The sequence below is a fragment of the Diadema antillarum genome, unplaced genomic scaffold, assembly GCF_040938485.1.
Source record: "Diadema antillarum isolate AM-2024a unplaced genomic scaffold, OU_Dant_1.0 seq00001279_RagTag, whole genome shotgun sequence".
Taxonomy (NCBI): Eukaryota; Metazoa; Echinodermata; class Echinoidea; order Diadematoida; family Diadematidae; genus Diadema; species Diadema antillarum.
Window position 1 is genome coordinate 216,440 of NW_027272059.1, and position 19,407 is coordinate 235,846.

The window sequence follows — 19,407 nt, forward strand, 5'->3', positions numbered from 1 at the left end:
GTAAAGAAAGCAGTGTTCAGGTAACCTGTATCTTGGTAACACAAGTGGTTGACAAGAAAGGAAACCCAGCGCAGTCCTACAGTGACAGTTTTCCATCACTGAGGAACCTCGCATCTCATACTGGCTGACCGAGGAAGGACGGCCATGTCGTCTCATCTTCCCTACTTCAAGAAGATGACTGCTTTGCCTGAACAATTTCAATATTTAATTTGTCATCATATCCATGTGCATAATTGTGTGGTGGGAAATTACGCATGAAATTGCATGTCATTGGCTGGTCTCAAGAGCATTATTGCTGGTGTCTGTTTAATGAGGGCCAACCAATTCTGTGATTCCTGTTCATTCTCTCATTTTGTCTCCAAGCAGATTGAGAATGAAGCAGTAGGCAAATGTATAGCCATTTTTTTTTCAGTGTAATGGACTGTATTCAAGTCTTCACAGTACAATGGGTATTGCTTTGAACTGGTAGGCATGGACATGAAGAAACAGGATTATATGATGTTGAAGCACCAAGACAGTTGTCAGTAGGACTGTGAGTGAAGGTAAAGACAAGTGAGCTCTAGACTCTTCTGTCATGCTGTGCTCTTTGCTGGTCATCCCTGTAAGTTTTCATAGCACTGTCTGTTTTAAGGAAATTCTCCACATTTTTTGCATGATACATTACACACCCTTGTACTTAGGCCTGAGAAATGAGATGAGGTATAGTATACTAATATGTGTCACGAAAGACATCACAATTTTTTCTTTTATTTTATATGCCAGTACACTATTTTGTTCCAGAATACTTCAGGGCTCTGAGTGTTAGATCAAAAACAGTCTTCCCTATTATTGTGAGATGAACCAAATTTGTTTCACAGTGATGAGTAGAGACACAACACAGAAGAGGAATCCTGCTTTGTGTGAATTATGCTGATATGGCTTTCTGCCACTGAACTTATTTTGCTAAATCAAAATCATGAAAGGACATCATTTTGTAGCCTTCAGGACTGATAACACAGTATTTCTCTTGGAGCAATAATAAGCATAAGGAGCATGTCCTGTTTATACCCTCTCTGACGAAATATAAAGCACATACATGCACACAGGTATTACATGTTACACTGTACCTGCAATTTCCTTGCAGATTCACTGGGTTACACAAAATAAATTTGTGTCTCTGCATACCCAAAGACTCTTCAGGAGGTGATTCAAACTGCAGCTTACCAAGCGTCTTCTCTGCCACAAACGATGTACCGGTATCTGTCTGTTGTGCTTCTCTGAAGGAGTTATCACATCTGATCCATTGTTTGTTCTTAAATTGTATGTTGTCCTTCCAAAATACACCATACATGTAAAGTACAACTTTGCTGCCGAGTCTACCAAAGAAGTGAATAGGCATAATCATGTTAACAAAATTGGATGGAAATGAAACTAGAAATATCACTGAAGGTGATTGTATAATGCTGCCGCCTAACATGCTAACAGCTACTTGTGAAAAATATGTCTTACACAACTTTAACCAATTGAGGACAAGTCCTGAGTATACTCGGGCAGGTATATGGGAAATGTGTGTTGTAGCAAAATTAGCCTGTCCTTAACGGGTTAAATCACAATCACCGCATGTGCCAAATTGCATCTGAAACACTTAAAAACTGCAGAATTTTAGTCTGCAAGGCCTTTTCCTGATTTTGGGGCCATAATTCACTGTTACCATGGCAACACACCACTTTTCTTAAAGGACGTGTGGATTGAGTGACTGCAACAATGTTAGAACATGTCAGTGAAAGTTTGAGGAAAATCAGACAATCCCTTCAAAAGTTATGAATTTCAGTGACACTATCTCTGGGTGAGAAGACTATAACAGTTTGTGATGTCACATGTGTGGAATGATATAGAGAAAATATAAAGAAAATTCAACATATTTTTACTTTTCTCACATAGTAACAGAGCACTTGATTTTCCTTTTCCAGAAAGCTGGGGGAATAATATTACAATGTTTCCATAACATAATTATGTCAGTGACACGTCGAAAAAATTTGTATTTTTTTTCAAAAAATGAAAATTTGTAGAATTCTAGTTCAATCCACATGATTTTGCTACAGACCAACCAACCGCCTGGCCACCTGACCTTGGTACAATTCCTATATACAATACAGTCCAACTTTGATTATCAGGCCCTCTATTATCCAGACGCCTCCAAACAGAGAAGACAAAAAGAAAAAACGAAAAAAAGAAAAGAAAAGAGGAAGTGATTTCAAACACAATTAAAACTCCTACAAAACTCCTACAATTTAACTCTGATATTCCTTACGGAAACATTGTGTGAATAATAGAGTAAAATGCTTCAATTTCATGACTTATTTTGAGTAACAGTTGGCTAGCATAAATTGCACTTCTGTTGCAGTGTACAATACCTTCATAGCTACCACTGGGTTGGCAGCCTACTTGTACAAGCTGTACTCATCGACAAACATTGTCTCTTCCATATCTGGCCAAATTGCTTATTTTGCTGGTCCCCACATGGGCAGATAACAGAGGTCGGACTGTATTCCTGTATGTACATGTACTATGTTTGGCGGGGGTATAAATGTTATGGACCATGGAATCCGCCATCCAGAATGGAGGTGTGAAACTTGTACATGGCCATTTTATTCTCGGTCAGGTTATCATTGATATTACAGTACTGTATTTGGCTTGATAGAGGCGAGGTGGCTGTCTGGGTAGTGAAAAAGGTTGGGTCAGTGTCCACAACCTTTAAGTCTTCAGGCATGCTGCCTCTCCCTGTTCCAAAATCCACACACAGTCAAAACACTGGTTAAAAAAAAAGAAAGATACAAGAGCGAAAATGTGACGTGTAACAGTTACTGTATACGGCAAATATTTAGTGAGGTTTTTTTTATTTTCGCATTTTCGAGTCGGGTGCTATTCACAAAATTAAAGACACGCGAAAATAATGACTCTTATACCGAAATGAATGTGACACACACATATACATTTCTCCGTTCATTACAGTACTCAACAAACGCAAATTTAACCACTTGCAAAATCGTCGGCAAGGCCCGATTCGCAAAAATTTAGACTAGCTAAAATATATGGTGTATACAGTAACATGTGCGATTTACTAAAAAATTGTACCCGGTCTGCAGCCTAAACATCCTGTGTACTTGTATCCATCATGAAAAGATCTGCCATTACTTTACAGTGGAGTCTAAATGTTACATTAACAATAAAGAATAAATAAAAAAAACCCTTCAGATTGTCATTCATTATTGCTTGTGTGTGTCCTTTTTGTTGTTGTTGTTGTTGGTTTGCTGCTTAATTGTTCCATGAAGCAATAGATACCTGTAATGATAGATGTACACTGTAATACTTTGATACATGTACACTTGTACTTTGTAGATGGTAACTTATGTTACTTCAAATGTTTATGTTGTATGCATTGAATACACGATGTATTTCCAGGATGTGTAATTAATATTGAAGCATGGTGCCAAAGGAAAAGGGTTTCCACCACCACAATGGAGCTCTTGAGATCTATTAACTCTTCTTCAGACAACAAAGTTGCATATTGACACAAGGATGATTAAACATACTTGTACTGAAAGGAGATTTTGTTTGTGGTCTTTCAAATCATGTCACTATTACACACACACACACACACTCACACACACATGAAAAGGAGTATGTAAATGAAGCAAGACATGAACGTCTCTTGTTCAGATGGGAGGCAACACAAAGTTCAAACCAGGTCTCGACAAAGAAAGTGGGTAGAAGCACATGGCTTTATTTTGCTTTCAGATATATCACAGTACACTGAGCTGACATGGACGTTTTGAAAAATGAGTTTGAATGCAGATTCAAACATAAATACTATGACATTCAGACAGTTAATTGACTAATAACTACAACTAAATTCTAAGCTGCATAAGAAGCACCATGATGCCAGATGACACCATTGCAAGCATATATTTAGCCTTGCAAGTCATATAATGGACAAGTGAACAAAAACATGAAAAATTTCCCGCATCAAAATGGAGAACTAATGCAGTGCAGATTGCCTGGTGAGCAATACAACTCTAACTTTTTCTTTAGCAAGTATTTGTGACTCTGCAGGCAAATATTCCCTTTACATTCACACTAATATACTGAGCAGACACAATGTGAATATTCTGTCTACAAATACTGTTGGCAATATTAATTATGCAGTGGCATATCTTTGTGAATGCATCACAGGGCCGGAATAATTCTCGCTATCGCCAATGACGTAAAAAGTACCCGGATGTTGACTTAAGCGTCATTTACCCTGCATTATGGGATAGTCCGGTAGCAAAGTCACTTCCGTTCGTACGCGCGTGAAACGTGACTAATGCTATTTATACACACAACCGACTGTATTCTACGTGTACTTCCTGTTTTCTCGACTTGAATTACAGCTTTAATATGATTTGAAATTTCTCCATTCTTAAGAAATTGCTGTTAATACGACTATTGGTTGTTGCTGCAAAGCTGCCATGTGTTGTTCTCACGACAATAAATGAAAAAAATCTGCAGAAATAGGACCCTTACTGGCATGCGAGACGTGACGTGGCCGCGTGGGTAAAGTTTGCGGGTGACTCCACAGCGCAGTACGTGCACGCGCGACTTACTAGTAGTGGTAGTAGGCCTAGTGGCCTACGTACTTACTTGGAAGAAGTTGCTTCGGAGACAGGATAAGTTCGAGATCACGGTTCGTTCCCGATTGTGTTCGCGACATTTCGACAGAGAACAAATAAAAAAAAGATGGGCATTCCACGACGATATCCAGGTGGGTGAATATTTTCCAGCATATTTTCAGCGTATGCAGAGATGACTGATCTGTGATGTGCACATCGATCGCATGATCAAGCAGTACGCTGTACCGGTATGTGTTAGCATATGCGTGCAGTGGTGCATGCTAATGCAAGGCCGGCCGCCGGCCTAGAGCAATGCATGCGGGGACTACAGTGTACGAGTATGACAGGCCTGGCCACTCGCTGGCTCGGGTAGTACAGCCGCGTATATACTGTACTAGTATCCGTGGTCGGTGCGGCACTATAGGTAAGGTACACGTACGCGCACGCTAACATTGTGCAAATTATGCCCCGTGCCGGAAGCGCCCTTGCTACGAAGTGCACTAAATCTTGATGAAAAAGCCACATCCGGGTACTTTTTACGTCATTGGCGATTGCGAGAATTAACCTTGAAAATATTTAATGTGAAGAGCTGCTGGAATAGACTGTTTGAACAATGTGCTAATTTACTACTTGTGCTTCTATTCTCTACTCCCACTCATCTACAGATTAACTCACCTACACAAGGAGTAACTATCTATCACTGCTGCATTTTCTACTTTATGTAGCATATATACACTATTTGGCATTTCACAAATCCCTATCCCATCCCTTCACAAAGAGGTCCTGTATACAGGAGGCCTTTGTATGCAAGTAAATTACCAATATAATCACAATAACATACAAGAATACTACACCTTACATTTCAGCATTGTGCATATTTTCCCCCTATCAATTATGCATAAATCAAGTCAGTACAAAGTCTAAATGAATTTCTACTCAATTTGTTTAGATTACCTCAGTTAAATTCTAATTCATTATTGAATAAAACATTTAAATTTAATTTTGCCATTGTAATGCTTTTTGACACCAGGAATGTTTTAGTACAGTGTTGTTTTATTTAATTTCACTGATTTTTTGACCAGCAATTTGAACAAGTATTTGGGGAAGATCCTTTCTTTTTACATAGTGTCATGCAAAATGGATATGACTTACTAGAAACAATGATGGTTTTACTCCTGTCTGCAGTCAAAACCCACTTATCATTATTGATAATACAGTATCATCAGGAAATAAAACAGGAAAATAAGAACACATACTCTGCGAAGACATTAGAATAACCTAATGTTGAGGTCATTTGCAAGAAAAATATTTGTTAAGATACATATACAAAAATATGTCAATACCTGTAGTTAGTTCAGCACAAATGACAGCAAGCATTCAAGGACAACATTACACCAAAGATGGTAATACGAAGCAGAGACTCCATGCAGAGCTTGAGTTGTTATGGCAAGTTGACAGCGAGATGGTTACACACAGATGCTCCAATCACTGTTCCCATCTCCAGGTTGTTTGCTGTGCATTAGTCAAATCCCTCTGAGTGTCACAGCTTTCCAGTGACTGTTTGACTGCTGCAGGTCTTTCCTCTTTAGACTGGAGATCACACTTTACACAAGTCACAAATCCAGCTCCCTGTAAATTGAATTGAAAGATGACAAACGTGTCAAGAAATTGCCTCCACTTACATGGATGGAACAAGCACTGAATTGTAGCTGCCAACCCTGAAACTCAAGAGTGTAATACATCCCAGTTTTTAAAAGTGACCATCAACCTATTTGATCACCTCGTGACATAAGGGAGGGAGTATGCATTATGTGTATTAAAATATGCTAAGATGATATTACAGATATGTAATTCATGAAAAAAGAAGCAATTACAGACAAGACATACAGATACAATTTCACATGATTTGACATTTTTTGAAAAACACCACAGGAAGTTGAGGACTTTTAATCTCCCAGTAACCAATATCTCAGTAAGATTAAGGTATATATCATAATATTATATCCCATATAGAAAGTTTTTACTTATACATATGACTTTTTATTTGAATGCCAGTGCTATCCCATTAAAAAAGTTCTTACCGGTACTCATATATATAACTTTTACTTGAATGCCAGTGCTATTTAGGTGACCATGAGATGCTTATACAGGTGAACCCTGTTAAAAACAGATACTGTAAAAGTGGTTTCTTTCGCGTAAAGATACTTTCGCGGTATCCATCGGTGCCGACTTTTTCGCCTGTGTTTAAATTCGCGGTCGGCAAAATCTGTGAATTCACAGTGGGCAAAAACTGTTTTATTTTGCACATGAAAACCCAATCTATAATCAAATTATTCTTTTATTTATTAAATAAAAATTAGAATTAAATGCAGGCTTACCTAAAATCTTGTCTCTTGAGTACTTTATAACATGCTTGTACCTACATTGCGCGGCATCGCTGTGTGTGTGTTGACCATCAATACACTCTATGTGCGGAATCTTCGTGTGTGCATGTGCGCAATAGCACTGTAACAAGCGGCGAGCTCAAAACATTTCGCGTGATGTTAAATTCGCGGTTCAACCTCAAAGCGCGAAACGCGAAAATAAAACCACTTTTACAGTAGTCGGGACACAAAGAGTTTTCTTGCTACATAGAAATCTTGTTAAACTAGAAATGTCGCTATGGCGACTGATGCCTCCGCCATAATGCATGATTCCTCCCAATAGTTGTATAGTACAATGTCTTCACAATGTATGATGACAGTTTCACATAACTGGCAAAATATTGATATGACAGGTTTGTCAGAAATGTCTTGAATGTTCACTTTCCTCAAACTGGGTTTGCTATAATTGTCTGAGAGTGCAGGTACAAATATTTGGGAATTGAGGATTTTTACTTGACTTCTGACTGACCCTGTTATAAGTTTATGCATTAAGTAATTTTCAAGGTATGAAGAAAGAGTGTAATTACAGTACAAAATAGATTTTTTGAATTCAAACCTGACCTTTGACCCTTAACCTTTGACCTTTGACCTTCTGGCTGGAAATTTCCCAGAGAATCTCCATTAGGTAATACATGTATATATATGAAGTTTTAAAACTAATAATGCAAGCATTGCAACTACTAGTATATGAGGGAAACGGTAAAATTTTGAGGAGTTGACCTTGACCTTTGAACCCTGACTATTGACCCATGACCCCTAAATTCCCTAGATAATCCCTGCCAGTCAGCACATGCATATGTACCAAGTTCCATGAAGATACATCGAACCATTTGCAAGAAAAGTGAAATTGCAACATTTTCACCTAACCTTTGACCTTATGACATGAAACTCTTCCTGGAGAATCTTTACGCAGTAGTACATGTCTACACTGATTACCTTTGGGCATTGCATAGATATGGGGGAAATAGCAACATCTTTAGCACTTGACCTTGACCTTTTGACCTTTGACCTCTTGCCAATGTCACTAAAATCTCCTTAACTAATTGCCCATCATACATCCTTGGACAAAGTTTGGTGAAAGCTGCTTCATCCAGTTTTGAGTTATCACGTAAACAGATAAATTTTTGGATTTGACCTTGATCTTTGACCTTTGACCTCTGTCTGATTTCACTAAAAAAACTAATCATGTAATTGTCCCATCATACATCATCCTCGGACAAAGTTTGGTGAAATTTGCTCGATCCAGTCTTGAGTTATCGCGTAAACGGATACAATTTCATGATTTGACCTTGACCTTTGACCTTTGGCCGATTTCACCCAAAATCTAATTAAGTAATTGCCCTATCATACTTTATACTTGGACCAAGTTTGGTAAAATTCCAGTCAATATTTCTCAAGTTATCACGTAAACGAATGCGGACAGACGGACGTACGGACGGACGGACGGACGGACAACCCGAAAACATAATGCCTCCGGCACCACTTCGTGGCGGAGGCATAAAAAAGACAAAGTAAAAAAGAAGGGAACTGACAGAGTTACTGGTAAAGTCTGCTCTCATTAATGAAATCTTGTATCCTCATTCATTATAACGAGGTTCGCCTCTACTGACACTAAAACTGAGCTTACCTTCTGGTGGGGCAGACATGGGTGGCTTGAGGCAGTACATGTGATAGCCCCTGTCACAGTCATCACAGAACAGCAGCTGGTCCTAAATAGTAGATAAATGAAAACCAGAAATTAGTAGAGTATGACAGAGTGCTAGCAGTACCTAGGGAATAACACTTTTGTAATACATGAAGATTTTATGCAGATTTCTGGAAAAAAATTACCCACTTCCTTTGCATTTGAATTCTGAGAAAATAGCTGTTTGCAAAATTATTCTGAAACATGCTTACACATTACTATTTTAATACCAATATAAAAATTGTGTATTCTAACCCCTAACAAACCTACAGCTGTTGCTGCTACAATCATCAACACATCAGCTGGCATAGTGTTGATCACATACAAGGTTACAGTGAAGCACATGCATCTGATTTTCATTTGGCAGTAAGTACAAGAATATCCAAACCTACTGTGCTTTAAACGATGTTGTCTTTAGTTTTTCTCTAAGGTGCAAATAACAATATATTTGAATCCCTGACCATTGGAAGCAAACAAGCACATTTTCCATTCTAGTGCTCCAAACCATGCCATTTTCAGTCTCCTGTGAGCTGTCTTCTAATGCCTAAATAAGTGTTTGCTTGTAGCACTTCATCTCGACTGGATTTCCAGTTTTGAATACTTTGGTGACGAGTGGGTGAGAGAAGTGAGCATGAGCAGTGAGGTGTGAGCACGATGCACGGAAGTCTTTATTCCCATGATATGGACACCCAGCCTGATGATGGACATGACAGGTACAACGGGAGGCGGAGTGAGAGCCGACAGTGACACCATGTGGCCCTGAGATACTCACATCATTGTCAGAAGTGCCACACAGTCCACATGACTTGCACTCAATGCACTGCCAGTGATAACCTTTGACCTTCTGAATCATGGTCTCCGTGAACTGAAGACAGGAGGGATGCCCTGTATGAGGTTAGCAAACAACAGTGGAAGACTTGAAAAGCTGCGCCATCTTTTATTCCTACAGGAAAATTACTAACACCAAAAAGAGTCTAGAGTAAGATGCAGCTTTCTTCTTTGACCATCAAGTGCACTTTAATGAATCAAATAACAGCAAAGCAATAGCGCGTACTGCATCTCAACAGGACTTAATTTGGTATTTTAACGGAAATCTGTGGATACAGGTTGTGGTTGTTTCAGGGCCATTTAAGGACATGACAAGGGTACTGTTATCCAACAGCATTCAACGATTTTGTGCAAAAAAGGGTGATTTTAAACTGGCACTAAACATGCATGCTCTAAACTTGGTGCTATTGCTGTTGCCATATTTATATTAAAAATGATAAAAACATATTTCTACGTGCCCATCATTCCTCTGCAATAACACAGCACTGACAAAATATGGCCAGGAATCCCTTACTCTCTAAACAGACATTGCTTCAAATTTGTGACACAATCAGCTCTTCGTCTACTGTGCAACACTAATGCATTGATTGCATCACAAAGTGGCACCTGAATGGGCTCTAGAGGGCAGCAGAGTGAAGCAAGAGCAGACATGACTGGAAATGTGGACTGGAGCATTGTTGACAAGAGACTCAATCATAGAGGGTATACAGAGAACGATGAATATAAAATGGCTAAATAACATGGACATACTTCATTGCATGACTTGTTAATTTCTCATACAACATCCATATCCATACTAGGAGATTATCACAGTGGCTCATGTCTAAAATGTACATATTTATCTGCAAATAATGACCATAATGGTAATCCCCTCACACATACATTGACTCATCAAACTCACACGAGCTACACCAACATGTTTGTTTTATCATGTCAAGGATGTCTTTCATGCAGAACAGTGTGAATGATGCAATGTTTCATGTGACTTTTTTCATGGAAGCATGGAATTATTTCTGTGTAGCATGTTTAAATTGCCTTAATATACCCATATCCTATACCACTTAATACGTACATAAGCCTCGGTCACAACCCATCGTGTGTGTTTTTAGTCTGTATGTTATTTGGGGAGGCTACAGCCACCACGTTTTTCTGAAAACATGGGGAAGGAGTGGCAAAAGCAGGAAGGGAGTACGTCACACGCACGGTTGCGCACGGTGTAAGTAAGTGCCATAAGCAGACGCGTCCATCATACATTGCGCACGTGGTAGGAAAGTTGTACATGCTTACAACTTGCTTACAACATACGATTTCCATGCGACTGCCACGTTGTCGTACCGATAATGTACTTACTGGTGCTGTTCAAGTATGTTGTAAGTGCGTGCAAGTTGGCTGTACAGAGCACGCGCGTCACCCGTACTGGGGGTGAATCTGTAGCCCGACCGCAGCTCGAACACAGCGAAAGTTCTGCATGCACTAAAAGTGCTATGTCGTGTCTGCATGCTCCAAAGTCCGCACTGAGGCGGTACTTACCATGTACGGATGCCCAAATTTTGCTCACGATTTTTTGTACGTAGACAGCATGCACTTGCAAGTACAGCGGGTTGTGATCGAGGCTGTATTAAAGTGAATACATGTGGTATTAAACTACAAGCAATATAAAAGTTCTACAACGATGGACTGTATCTAGCTGCTTTTCAATTGTCATATTCTGCACTTTTATTTACATATTTAATACACAACTAAAACTACAGAAATTTTTTGTTCATATCTACAGATCAAATATGTGTATATTACTTGTTTTTTTTGTAATGCAGACATTAGTGAAAAGGCAAGTAAAAAGCAAGTTTATTAGTCTGCATTTGACAACGTATATTCTATAGTGCTGCCAACTTTTGCAATATAGGTGATATTTCATTCATGCCATAAATCATTCATTGTAGAAATCATGCAAATACATCCAGTTGCCATAGAACACCAAAAGATGAGATGGAAAGATTACTGAGTGTGACAACATGACTGCATGTCTCATGAGCAACATTCGATGTATAAATACCGATATTGATAAAAATGAAGCACATTGCCAGGAATGGCTCATATTCTGTGGTCACCTGATCGGCCACAGTCTGAGCAGGAGATGAGGGGCTCTGGCATCATGGTCTTCTTGTTCTCTGAGGAATCACCCAGGCAGAAATCGCAGTAGTTGTTCGGCTCTGTCACCCCACTCTTGGCTCTGGGTTCGGCTATTGCAAGAAGGACGAGTGAAGTCATGAATCATCAAAGATTTTAAACTGGCTAAAGAATTTTGCTGTCCAGGGGAGAGTCATCAAAACGAACTCTTTTTGTTAGGCCTCCATTCCAACAGGTAATATGCAAAAACTAGAAATGTCGCTACGGCGACTGGTGTATGCCTCCGCAATAATGCATGGTTCTCCTAATAGGTCTATAGTGCAATGTCTTGACAATGTGTGATGACAGTTTCACACAATTGGCAAAATATTAAAATGACAGGTTTGCCACAAATGTGCTGAATGTTCACTTTCCTAGAATTAGGTTCAATTGGATGAATGATTAAAACGTCAGAGTGCAGGTATTTGGGGGAACTGATGATTTTTACTTGACTTTTGACCCTTTAATAAGTTTATGCACTGAGTAATTTTCAAGGTATTGAGAAAAGTATAATTTCAGTATCAAATGGTAAAATAGTATTATCTAAACCTGGCCTTCGACCTTTGACCTCACAGTTCCAAAGAGAATCACTGTTAGGTAGAACATGTATGTATGTAAGTTTCATGATAATACCTTGAGTTACTTTTGAGATATGGAGGAAGTGCAATTTAGCACTTTCACTTGAACTTTGACCTTTTGACCTTTTGGCAAGAAACTTCCCACAGAATATATATTGGGTTATACATGCATACATCAAGTTAAAAAAAAAAATTCTTCAGGCATTGCATAAATATAAGGAAAGTAGTGATATTTTGAGGAGTTGACCTTGACCTTTGACCCCCTGACCTTTGACCCATGACCCCCAACTTCCCTAGATAATTACTGCCCATCGGTACATGCATATATACTAAGTTCCATGAAGATACCTTGAACCATTTGCGAGATCTGGAGAAAAACATGAAATTTCAACCTTTTTTTCACAAAATAACCTGTGACCTTTGACCTTTGACCCCGTGACCCTAAAATCCAAACAAAGTATTATCTCCCCAGGATATACCCTCATACCAAGTTTGATGCAAAACCACCTCACGGTTCTTGAGATATTGACAAAAACAAAACGGGACAGACGTACGTACGGACGGACGGACGACCCGAAAACATAATGCCTCCGGCCACTTCGTTGGCGGAGGCATAAATAAAACTGGTGTCATAAAAAAAGATCGGCTGATATTCCAAACAATACTGTTGGTATGTTACATTGTGTTCGTAAGAACAAGATTATAAGTAAACGCTTGTCTAATGTCAATAGAACGGACCTACATTTAACAGACGAGGCTGACAATAATTAACCAATATGAATTCAACAAATCATAAGAATGACTACAGTTTGGTTTTGTATATGTAGCACTGAATGGAGGTGTATGAAAACCTGGCAAGTTGGTTATTTCAATAATATTTTAATCTTCAAGCTGTTGAAATCATGCAACTGTCAGTAGTGGTATGCCAACAAACTTGTCCATGGAGATTTACAACAACCACAGATGATGCTATGTGCAATATTCTTCTTATAAAGGTAATAAAATCATAGGTGCTCCTTTAGAGATATCCAGACTATGACCAAATGGCAAATGCAATACATCAATGTGCACTGTATGTTTCTTTTCCATTAATCATGAAACCACTTTGAGAGGCTCCTTTTCCTTCGATAAAACATGAAATGAGGTAGGTGATGAGCAGATTTCTGATCCTCTTTCTATTTGTGTAGCATCACTGAAAGTGAGTTAAAATAAAAAGAAAAAAATATGCATGCAAAAAAAGGAATGCAGATGATATGGTAAGTTTGCTACTTGATTTCCATAGATGATAACATTATTTCTCGGGTGTTTTGTGAAACAAAGATATGGAGATGCCTTTCACAACCCACCCAATACATTGTCATGGATTCATGCATCACTGTATCCAGCTAAAGTTTTATCAATGTCTTCTGACTTATCCCTTTTTTTGTCTTTGCCCCAAAACTGAAATCTTACAACCCATGCAAAGTCAATAAATCAAGTTCAATCTGTCAAAGCAATGAAACAAGACTCAGGGAAACTGTACTTCATTTGTAACCACCACTCCCAGAACACTCTCAAATTCCTCACAGAAATAATATAAGGAGAAATACAAAAAAATAGTAAAATATCATTAAAAAAACCCTCTTTTTTTTCCGCAAGAAAGACTCCATCCTTTGGACTTCAAACACATTCACATGCATCTAAAACTGTTTGTTGGGTAAATGAAGGGCACTGGAAAGGTGAAATGTTAAGACGACAAGGTGCAACCACTTCAAGGACTTTTATTCCTTGTCATCGTGCCCTGCCCGGCTGTGACTTACGACTCTTTTCGTTCACGCTTGTCACAGCAATGGCAGCAAGGTCTGCTGCCTGTGGGTCCAAACTCTTCTTGAAGGGTGGTTGTGGTTGCTTACGTGGTTCAACGGGCTCCAGGGGGGAGGGCTGGGAGTGATCCTCCTCTATCGTCTGCTCTGGGGTCTTGTGAGAATGCTGCATGTGGTAGCTCAGCCCCTGCCGATTCTTGTACCGTTTCTTGCACACTGAAACCATAATGAAGAAAGAGAGAGGGCGAAAAAAAAAAATCAATATGCAGAGTTCTATTACAAATCACATTATCATATTTGCTGTCTGCATTCTTATTACTATTTGCCAATACTTTGCAAGTGCATGCGCACTTACACATTGGTTGAAGCATGCAACAGCCTCAAATTTGATGTTTTCCACATCTTCTTAAAACACACTGCAGATTAATTGATTTTATGACTACACACATTTTCAGTGGTATTCAGCTAAGACCAACTCTAGTAAGGTCTTGAATAAGATTGTTTCACCTGTTGAGTTCTTGTGGAAGCTATACACCTCACTTCATGTGATCAAATGCCATACACATCTTTATCATTCAGTTGAAAAGTCTGAAAAACAAAGGCCTTGAAAAAGGAAAAAGGAGAGACAACTACTCCAGAATGCATGTGACATGACCAAGTGGGGTAACCAATTTGTTAGCTTTCCTCTTTCCATGGTTTCTGGACTGACCTTCACATCCAAATGGCTTGTCCTCTGCTGTGAGTTGAGGCATATCTGCATCCTGTCCCCGAGACCGCCGCCCAGTGGTACCACGGCCCTGTGGAGTCATGCAAATTTTCATGACAGGACTGGTAGTAACTTCATAAGTACTTGTGGCATTTCTGCTAATCTCAGTTTGACTTCAGTCTCAATCATACAGCACACGTAAAATGACCTCTCATTACGAACATGGTATTAATCATACATTGTTTTCACACTCCATCATGCTTGTTATTTGTACAAATTGTGTGCATTCATTATGTTGACATCTATACAGCTATACCTGGGACAAAATTCCTTACAAATTGTATCATACATTAAAGTCTACAAAATCATATCTCCTCAACAACAAGAAAAGCCACATATCAGGAAACATGCTCAGGCAATCCAAAGAACGTTACAAGCCATGGGCTGTCCACCACTTATTTCAATTTCCTTCCTAAAAAGGAAACAAACCTTTTTCTGCTTCCTCTTTCTCGCAGACACTTCGTAGTCTTCGTCACTTTCTGAGTCAGCACGGTCGATCTCCCCAGCGTCTGGGATAGCATCCTCTGCCTCCAACTGCCTCAAGATGTCATCTGGCTCCTGGAAGGCTGGGTGGATGGTGATCCCATAGTGGCTGGGATCGTGTTCTGGATTCAGGGCTGTCTCAACAGCAACCTCTCCAGATAATTCACCTGCACAAACATAGACACACTTAGTTCATTCTTACCAACTGTCATGTTTTGAAAGTTTCAAATAGTGTTTCAAACTTTTACATATCTGCAAGATTCAAATTTTTTCTATCAAAATGCATTCATCAATTGCAATTAACCTCCTTTAAACACAAAATGTTGCTGTACTTCAGACATTCATTTTAAGTTACATTTGCATAAGGAACATTGATAATAATTTTCGTTAACATGATTATTGCTTTCAAAATTGAGATTATGATCCACAGACCATTGTATTACAGTAAACAAAGTTCAGCTTTACATACTAAGGTCAGCTCCAAGGGCTTCAGCAAGAATCCTGTTCTCAGCCACCTCAAGAGACACGGGTTGGTGCATCTTGCGCTTCTTCCTCCACCTGCGGGAGGGGTAGGTGTAGAGCTGGCCGGCATCTTGGCCTTGTCCACGATGCCGCTTCTGGAACCAGAGGTAGCTGTTATTTTGGGCCACTCCAGTCTGTGAGTCTAGGAAGGGTAGCCTCAGCTTGCGCTCTGCCATCATTCGTGAGTTGAAATTGGATGCATTCTCCAGAGCCTCTTTGTAGAACTGCTCAAAGTCAGTGCTAAGTCCAAATAAAAACATTTAAAAACAAAAACTGTATTATAAGACACTACATTGATGGTAAGGTGTTCACCTATTTTTTAAAAAAAAGTCCCTCTTTCTGTTTCCTATCCTAATTTTACTTATAACATCTTCACTGTTTTCTTAAAGACAAAAAATCATATTAAAATTGAAGTCTCCGACAATACCATCTCTCAATACATCCATGTCATGTACCTCCCAGTCTACACACTTGCTATTGTGACAAAGTATACTGCGCAAAATAATTGAATATCCAGGCAGAAATCAACACTTCCTGTACCGGTCATCAAATGTGGTTCAAATTTACATGCGTGGTTCAATATGATGTATTTAGTTTTCGACAATGTCTGGACTATCATATGACCATCTTCTACGATTTTGAGTTGACACACTTTTGTTTTCTAAAACTTCTACTCAAACATGAGATGTCTCCCTAGCTCAAATGCCTTCTCTCTAGTTCCCATCTATTTTTATAAATTTTAGAAATCTAGTGGCAGAATATTTATGTTTCTTTTGTGTGAAGCTAAAGACAAAATGCAAGATAAAAAACCTCCGCTGAGGTTCGATCTCCCGTGCCAAAATTTGAAAACACTCAAAAGCATAGCCACTAGGTTTTACAGGATGTTGCAGGCAGTCAAATTTGGGAGGATTATGGGCAGCTTGCTTTAAACAGAACTTGTTAGTTTTATGAACTTGCTAAGATGTAAATGATAAATGCAAGCTATGCTATACAATTGTATGGGCAATAATTTTACATTAGTTTTTACACCGCTAACCAACACTTAAACAACCACACAGTGATACTTTAATTTGCATGTTGTTCTGTATACTTTGATTACCGTTCTGTTTGTAACACCTACATTGTATGGGTGCTAGGGTACTTTCGCACCTCGTCAATTGATCTCCAAACATTCCCAAACTTAAATATTTGCATCGGAGTGAGACCCAAGTCCAGGAGATATGGAATTTTCGCTGTTTTGACACTTTTACACTTGTCAGAATATGATCGCAGCTGGTTCACTCTTCGACAACTGCTTTGCACAGGAGCAGACGGCGGAACACGGTTTACAAAACATGTTCATTGCACAACAGCAAGTGCAGCGATTGATCTGAATGGACATAGCGATCTCATCTAATAGTGATTACAACAAGTACTTCTATGGTATCTTTAAAAAGATAAACCTGATTTTCCACCATTCCCTCAGCTTGTACCGAGCCTTGTGGCAGCGATTGCTGAGGTTTGGGGTTGTTGTTCTTGTCGTGTGTGAATGAAAGAAGATTGTGAAAAATGTGGTTATAAGACAAGGGTGAAGTATAAGAGAAAAGTTATGAAAAGGGGGAAGGAAATGAATGAAAAAATGCAAAAAAGGTAAACCTGGAAAAAATGGAACAAAAGGTTTACAAAATAAAAAGTACATTTCAAAAATATAAACAACAGATAATGGAAGGAAAGAACAAAGAAAAACTTGCATTATAAAGGAAAACAAGGGAGAGAATGATATCTTTGAAAAGCATAGTGGAAAGCAAAGAAGAATTAAAGATAGAAAACAAAAAACATGATGTAGAATAATAGAATGAGAGATGAATCAAAACTGGACGAAAGCAAAGAGGAACTGGAAGGAAAGAAAGAATCATACAGGCTGAAAAGGAAATATAGAAAAGGATACATCACAAAGAAATATAAGAAAAATAAAGTGCCTATTGGAGAGTCCCTGAGAGAAAGAAAAGGTATATAGAGGGAAAGATAACTCATGAAGGTAACCAAGAACAGTTGGGCAGAAAGTAAGATTGAATAGGAAATCTATAGAGAAAGCTAGACAAGAGGAAACCCACACAGAAATTATTAATGGGAAGGGAAGGGAAAGTTAGGAATAGGCCTACCTGAAATTGAAAGAAGAAAAGATAGAAAAGAAAAAACATATGAAAAAGTTTAACCTTGCCTAGGCCTAAGCCTGCACACACATGCACTCCACGGATCCACTGCTTTGTGTGAGAAGCTACAACTGCTACCGCAAGACTTGGCTGAGGAAAAGGGAAAAACAATATTTTTTAGCTTTTCAAAGATACCATAGAAAAAGCTGCTATGATCTCTATATTCAGATCAAACTGACCCTTATACAGCTGTACTGCGCTACATCAGTACATGCGATGCGATGAACGTATTCGTACTGTGCCGATTGCTTGTGTACAAATGTACAAAGCAGCATTTAAGCGATCATGATTTTCTGACAATTGTAAAAGTGTTAAATTAAAACTGTCTGCACTTTGATTCAACTTTGGTCTTGTGGAGACTCAGTCTCAGATGCAATTATCGGTACCAACACCAAGGTTCGACCTCCCACCCCATGCCCAAGCCAAGTTCAACCGTGCACAAAAGCACATACGTTTCTACATGCAGCAGGTGGTCAAATTTTGGATGGGGTTGTGGTCGAACCATGGGCACACTACGGTATTATCTATTTACTCAATGTAACTACAGGTTAACTCTGTACATGTAATTTAGGGTGAGTTTGTGCTTGACCGAAAGATCAGTCTGTATCTGGTCATTGGGGATATGTTCCGCGGACACTGCGTCTGGCTTCACGGATCCCCTCCTATGTCTCCGAAGTAGAGTGATAACATCAAAAAAATAAAAGACTCCTCCGGACAGACGGGCAGACAGATCTTTCTGTCCAAGTTTGTGCATGCTTCGAAATCATTTGTCAATTGAATAGGAGGTGCGAAGGTACACTGTCACTAGCGCACATTGTATGCACTCTACAAAAATGTCTGAAAACAAATCTTATGGATACAAATATTTTTACATGACAAAGAAAATATCTTAAGTCTGAATCTTGAAAATTGTTTATATTGGTAATAATACGTAGACATCTAAGTAACGCTAAAAAATAGAGAACTCTTTGAAAAATTAGCGGCTCACCTTGATTTTTTGGTCCCTATGTACACCTGCGTGGCTTGATGCGACATAATGGAGAGAAGTAGGGTCAAGACCTCTTCTAGACAAGTACAAGTCTAGACTAGATTAGTCTAGAAGCAAATTTAGTCGATAGTACACTGTCTGCTGTGCTGTTGTAGAGCTATCAGAGTTCCAACCCTTCCTTTCAGTCGCAGACTCCCAGAGATGGATTGGATATTTTCACAGGCACACTTCTCAACACTGCAGTTTGTCCGATCTGTGAGAGGCACTAGAATAGGGTGGAACAACCGCTACACTTCCTGCTGGAGTTACAAGTGATCTGAAACTAGTGCAAACAGGAGACAAAA

The 19,407-nt window shown here is 39.0% G+C and overlaps 1 protein-coding gene across 1 annotated transcript; it reads right to left on the reverse strand.

The window, feature by feature from the left end:
- Positions 1 to 5,202: 5,202 nt before the first annotated feature.
- On the reverse strand, positions 5,203 to 19,218 carry LOC139745588 (zinc finger protein ubi-d4 A-like). The gene is made up of 9 exons (XM_071655980.1): positions 19,064 to 19,218; positions 15,831 to 16,123; positions 15,308 to 15,528; positions 14,822 to 14,909; positions 14,203 to 14,328; positions 11,675 to 11,806; positions 9,511 to 9,623; positions 8,682 to 8,763; positions 5,203 to 6,260 (listed from the first exon to the last, which is right to left on the reverse strand). Exons 1-9 carry the CDS (start codon positions 19,108 to 19,110, stop codon positions 6,229 to 6,231), a joined length of 1,134 nt encoding a protein of 377 aa, XP_071512081.1. The 5' UTR covers positions 19,111 to 19,218; the 3' UTR covers positions 5,203 to 6,228.
- Between the last annotated feature and the right edge of the window lie 189 nt (positions 19,219 to 19,407).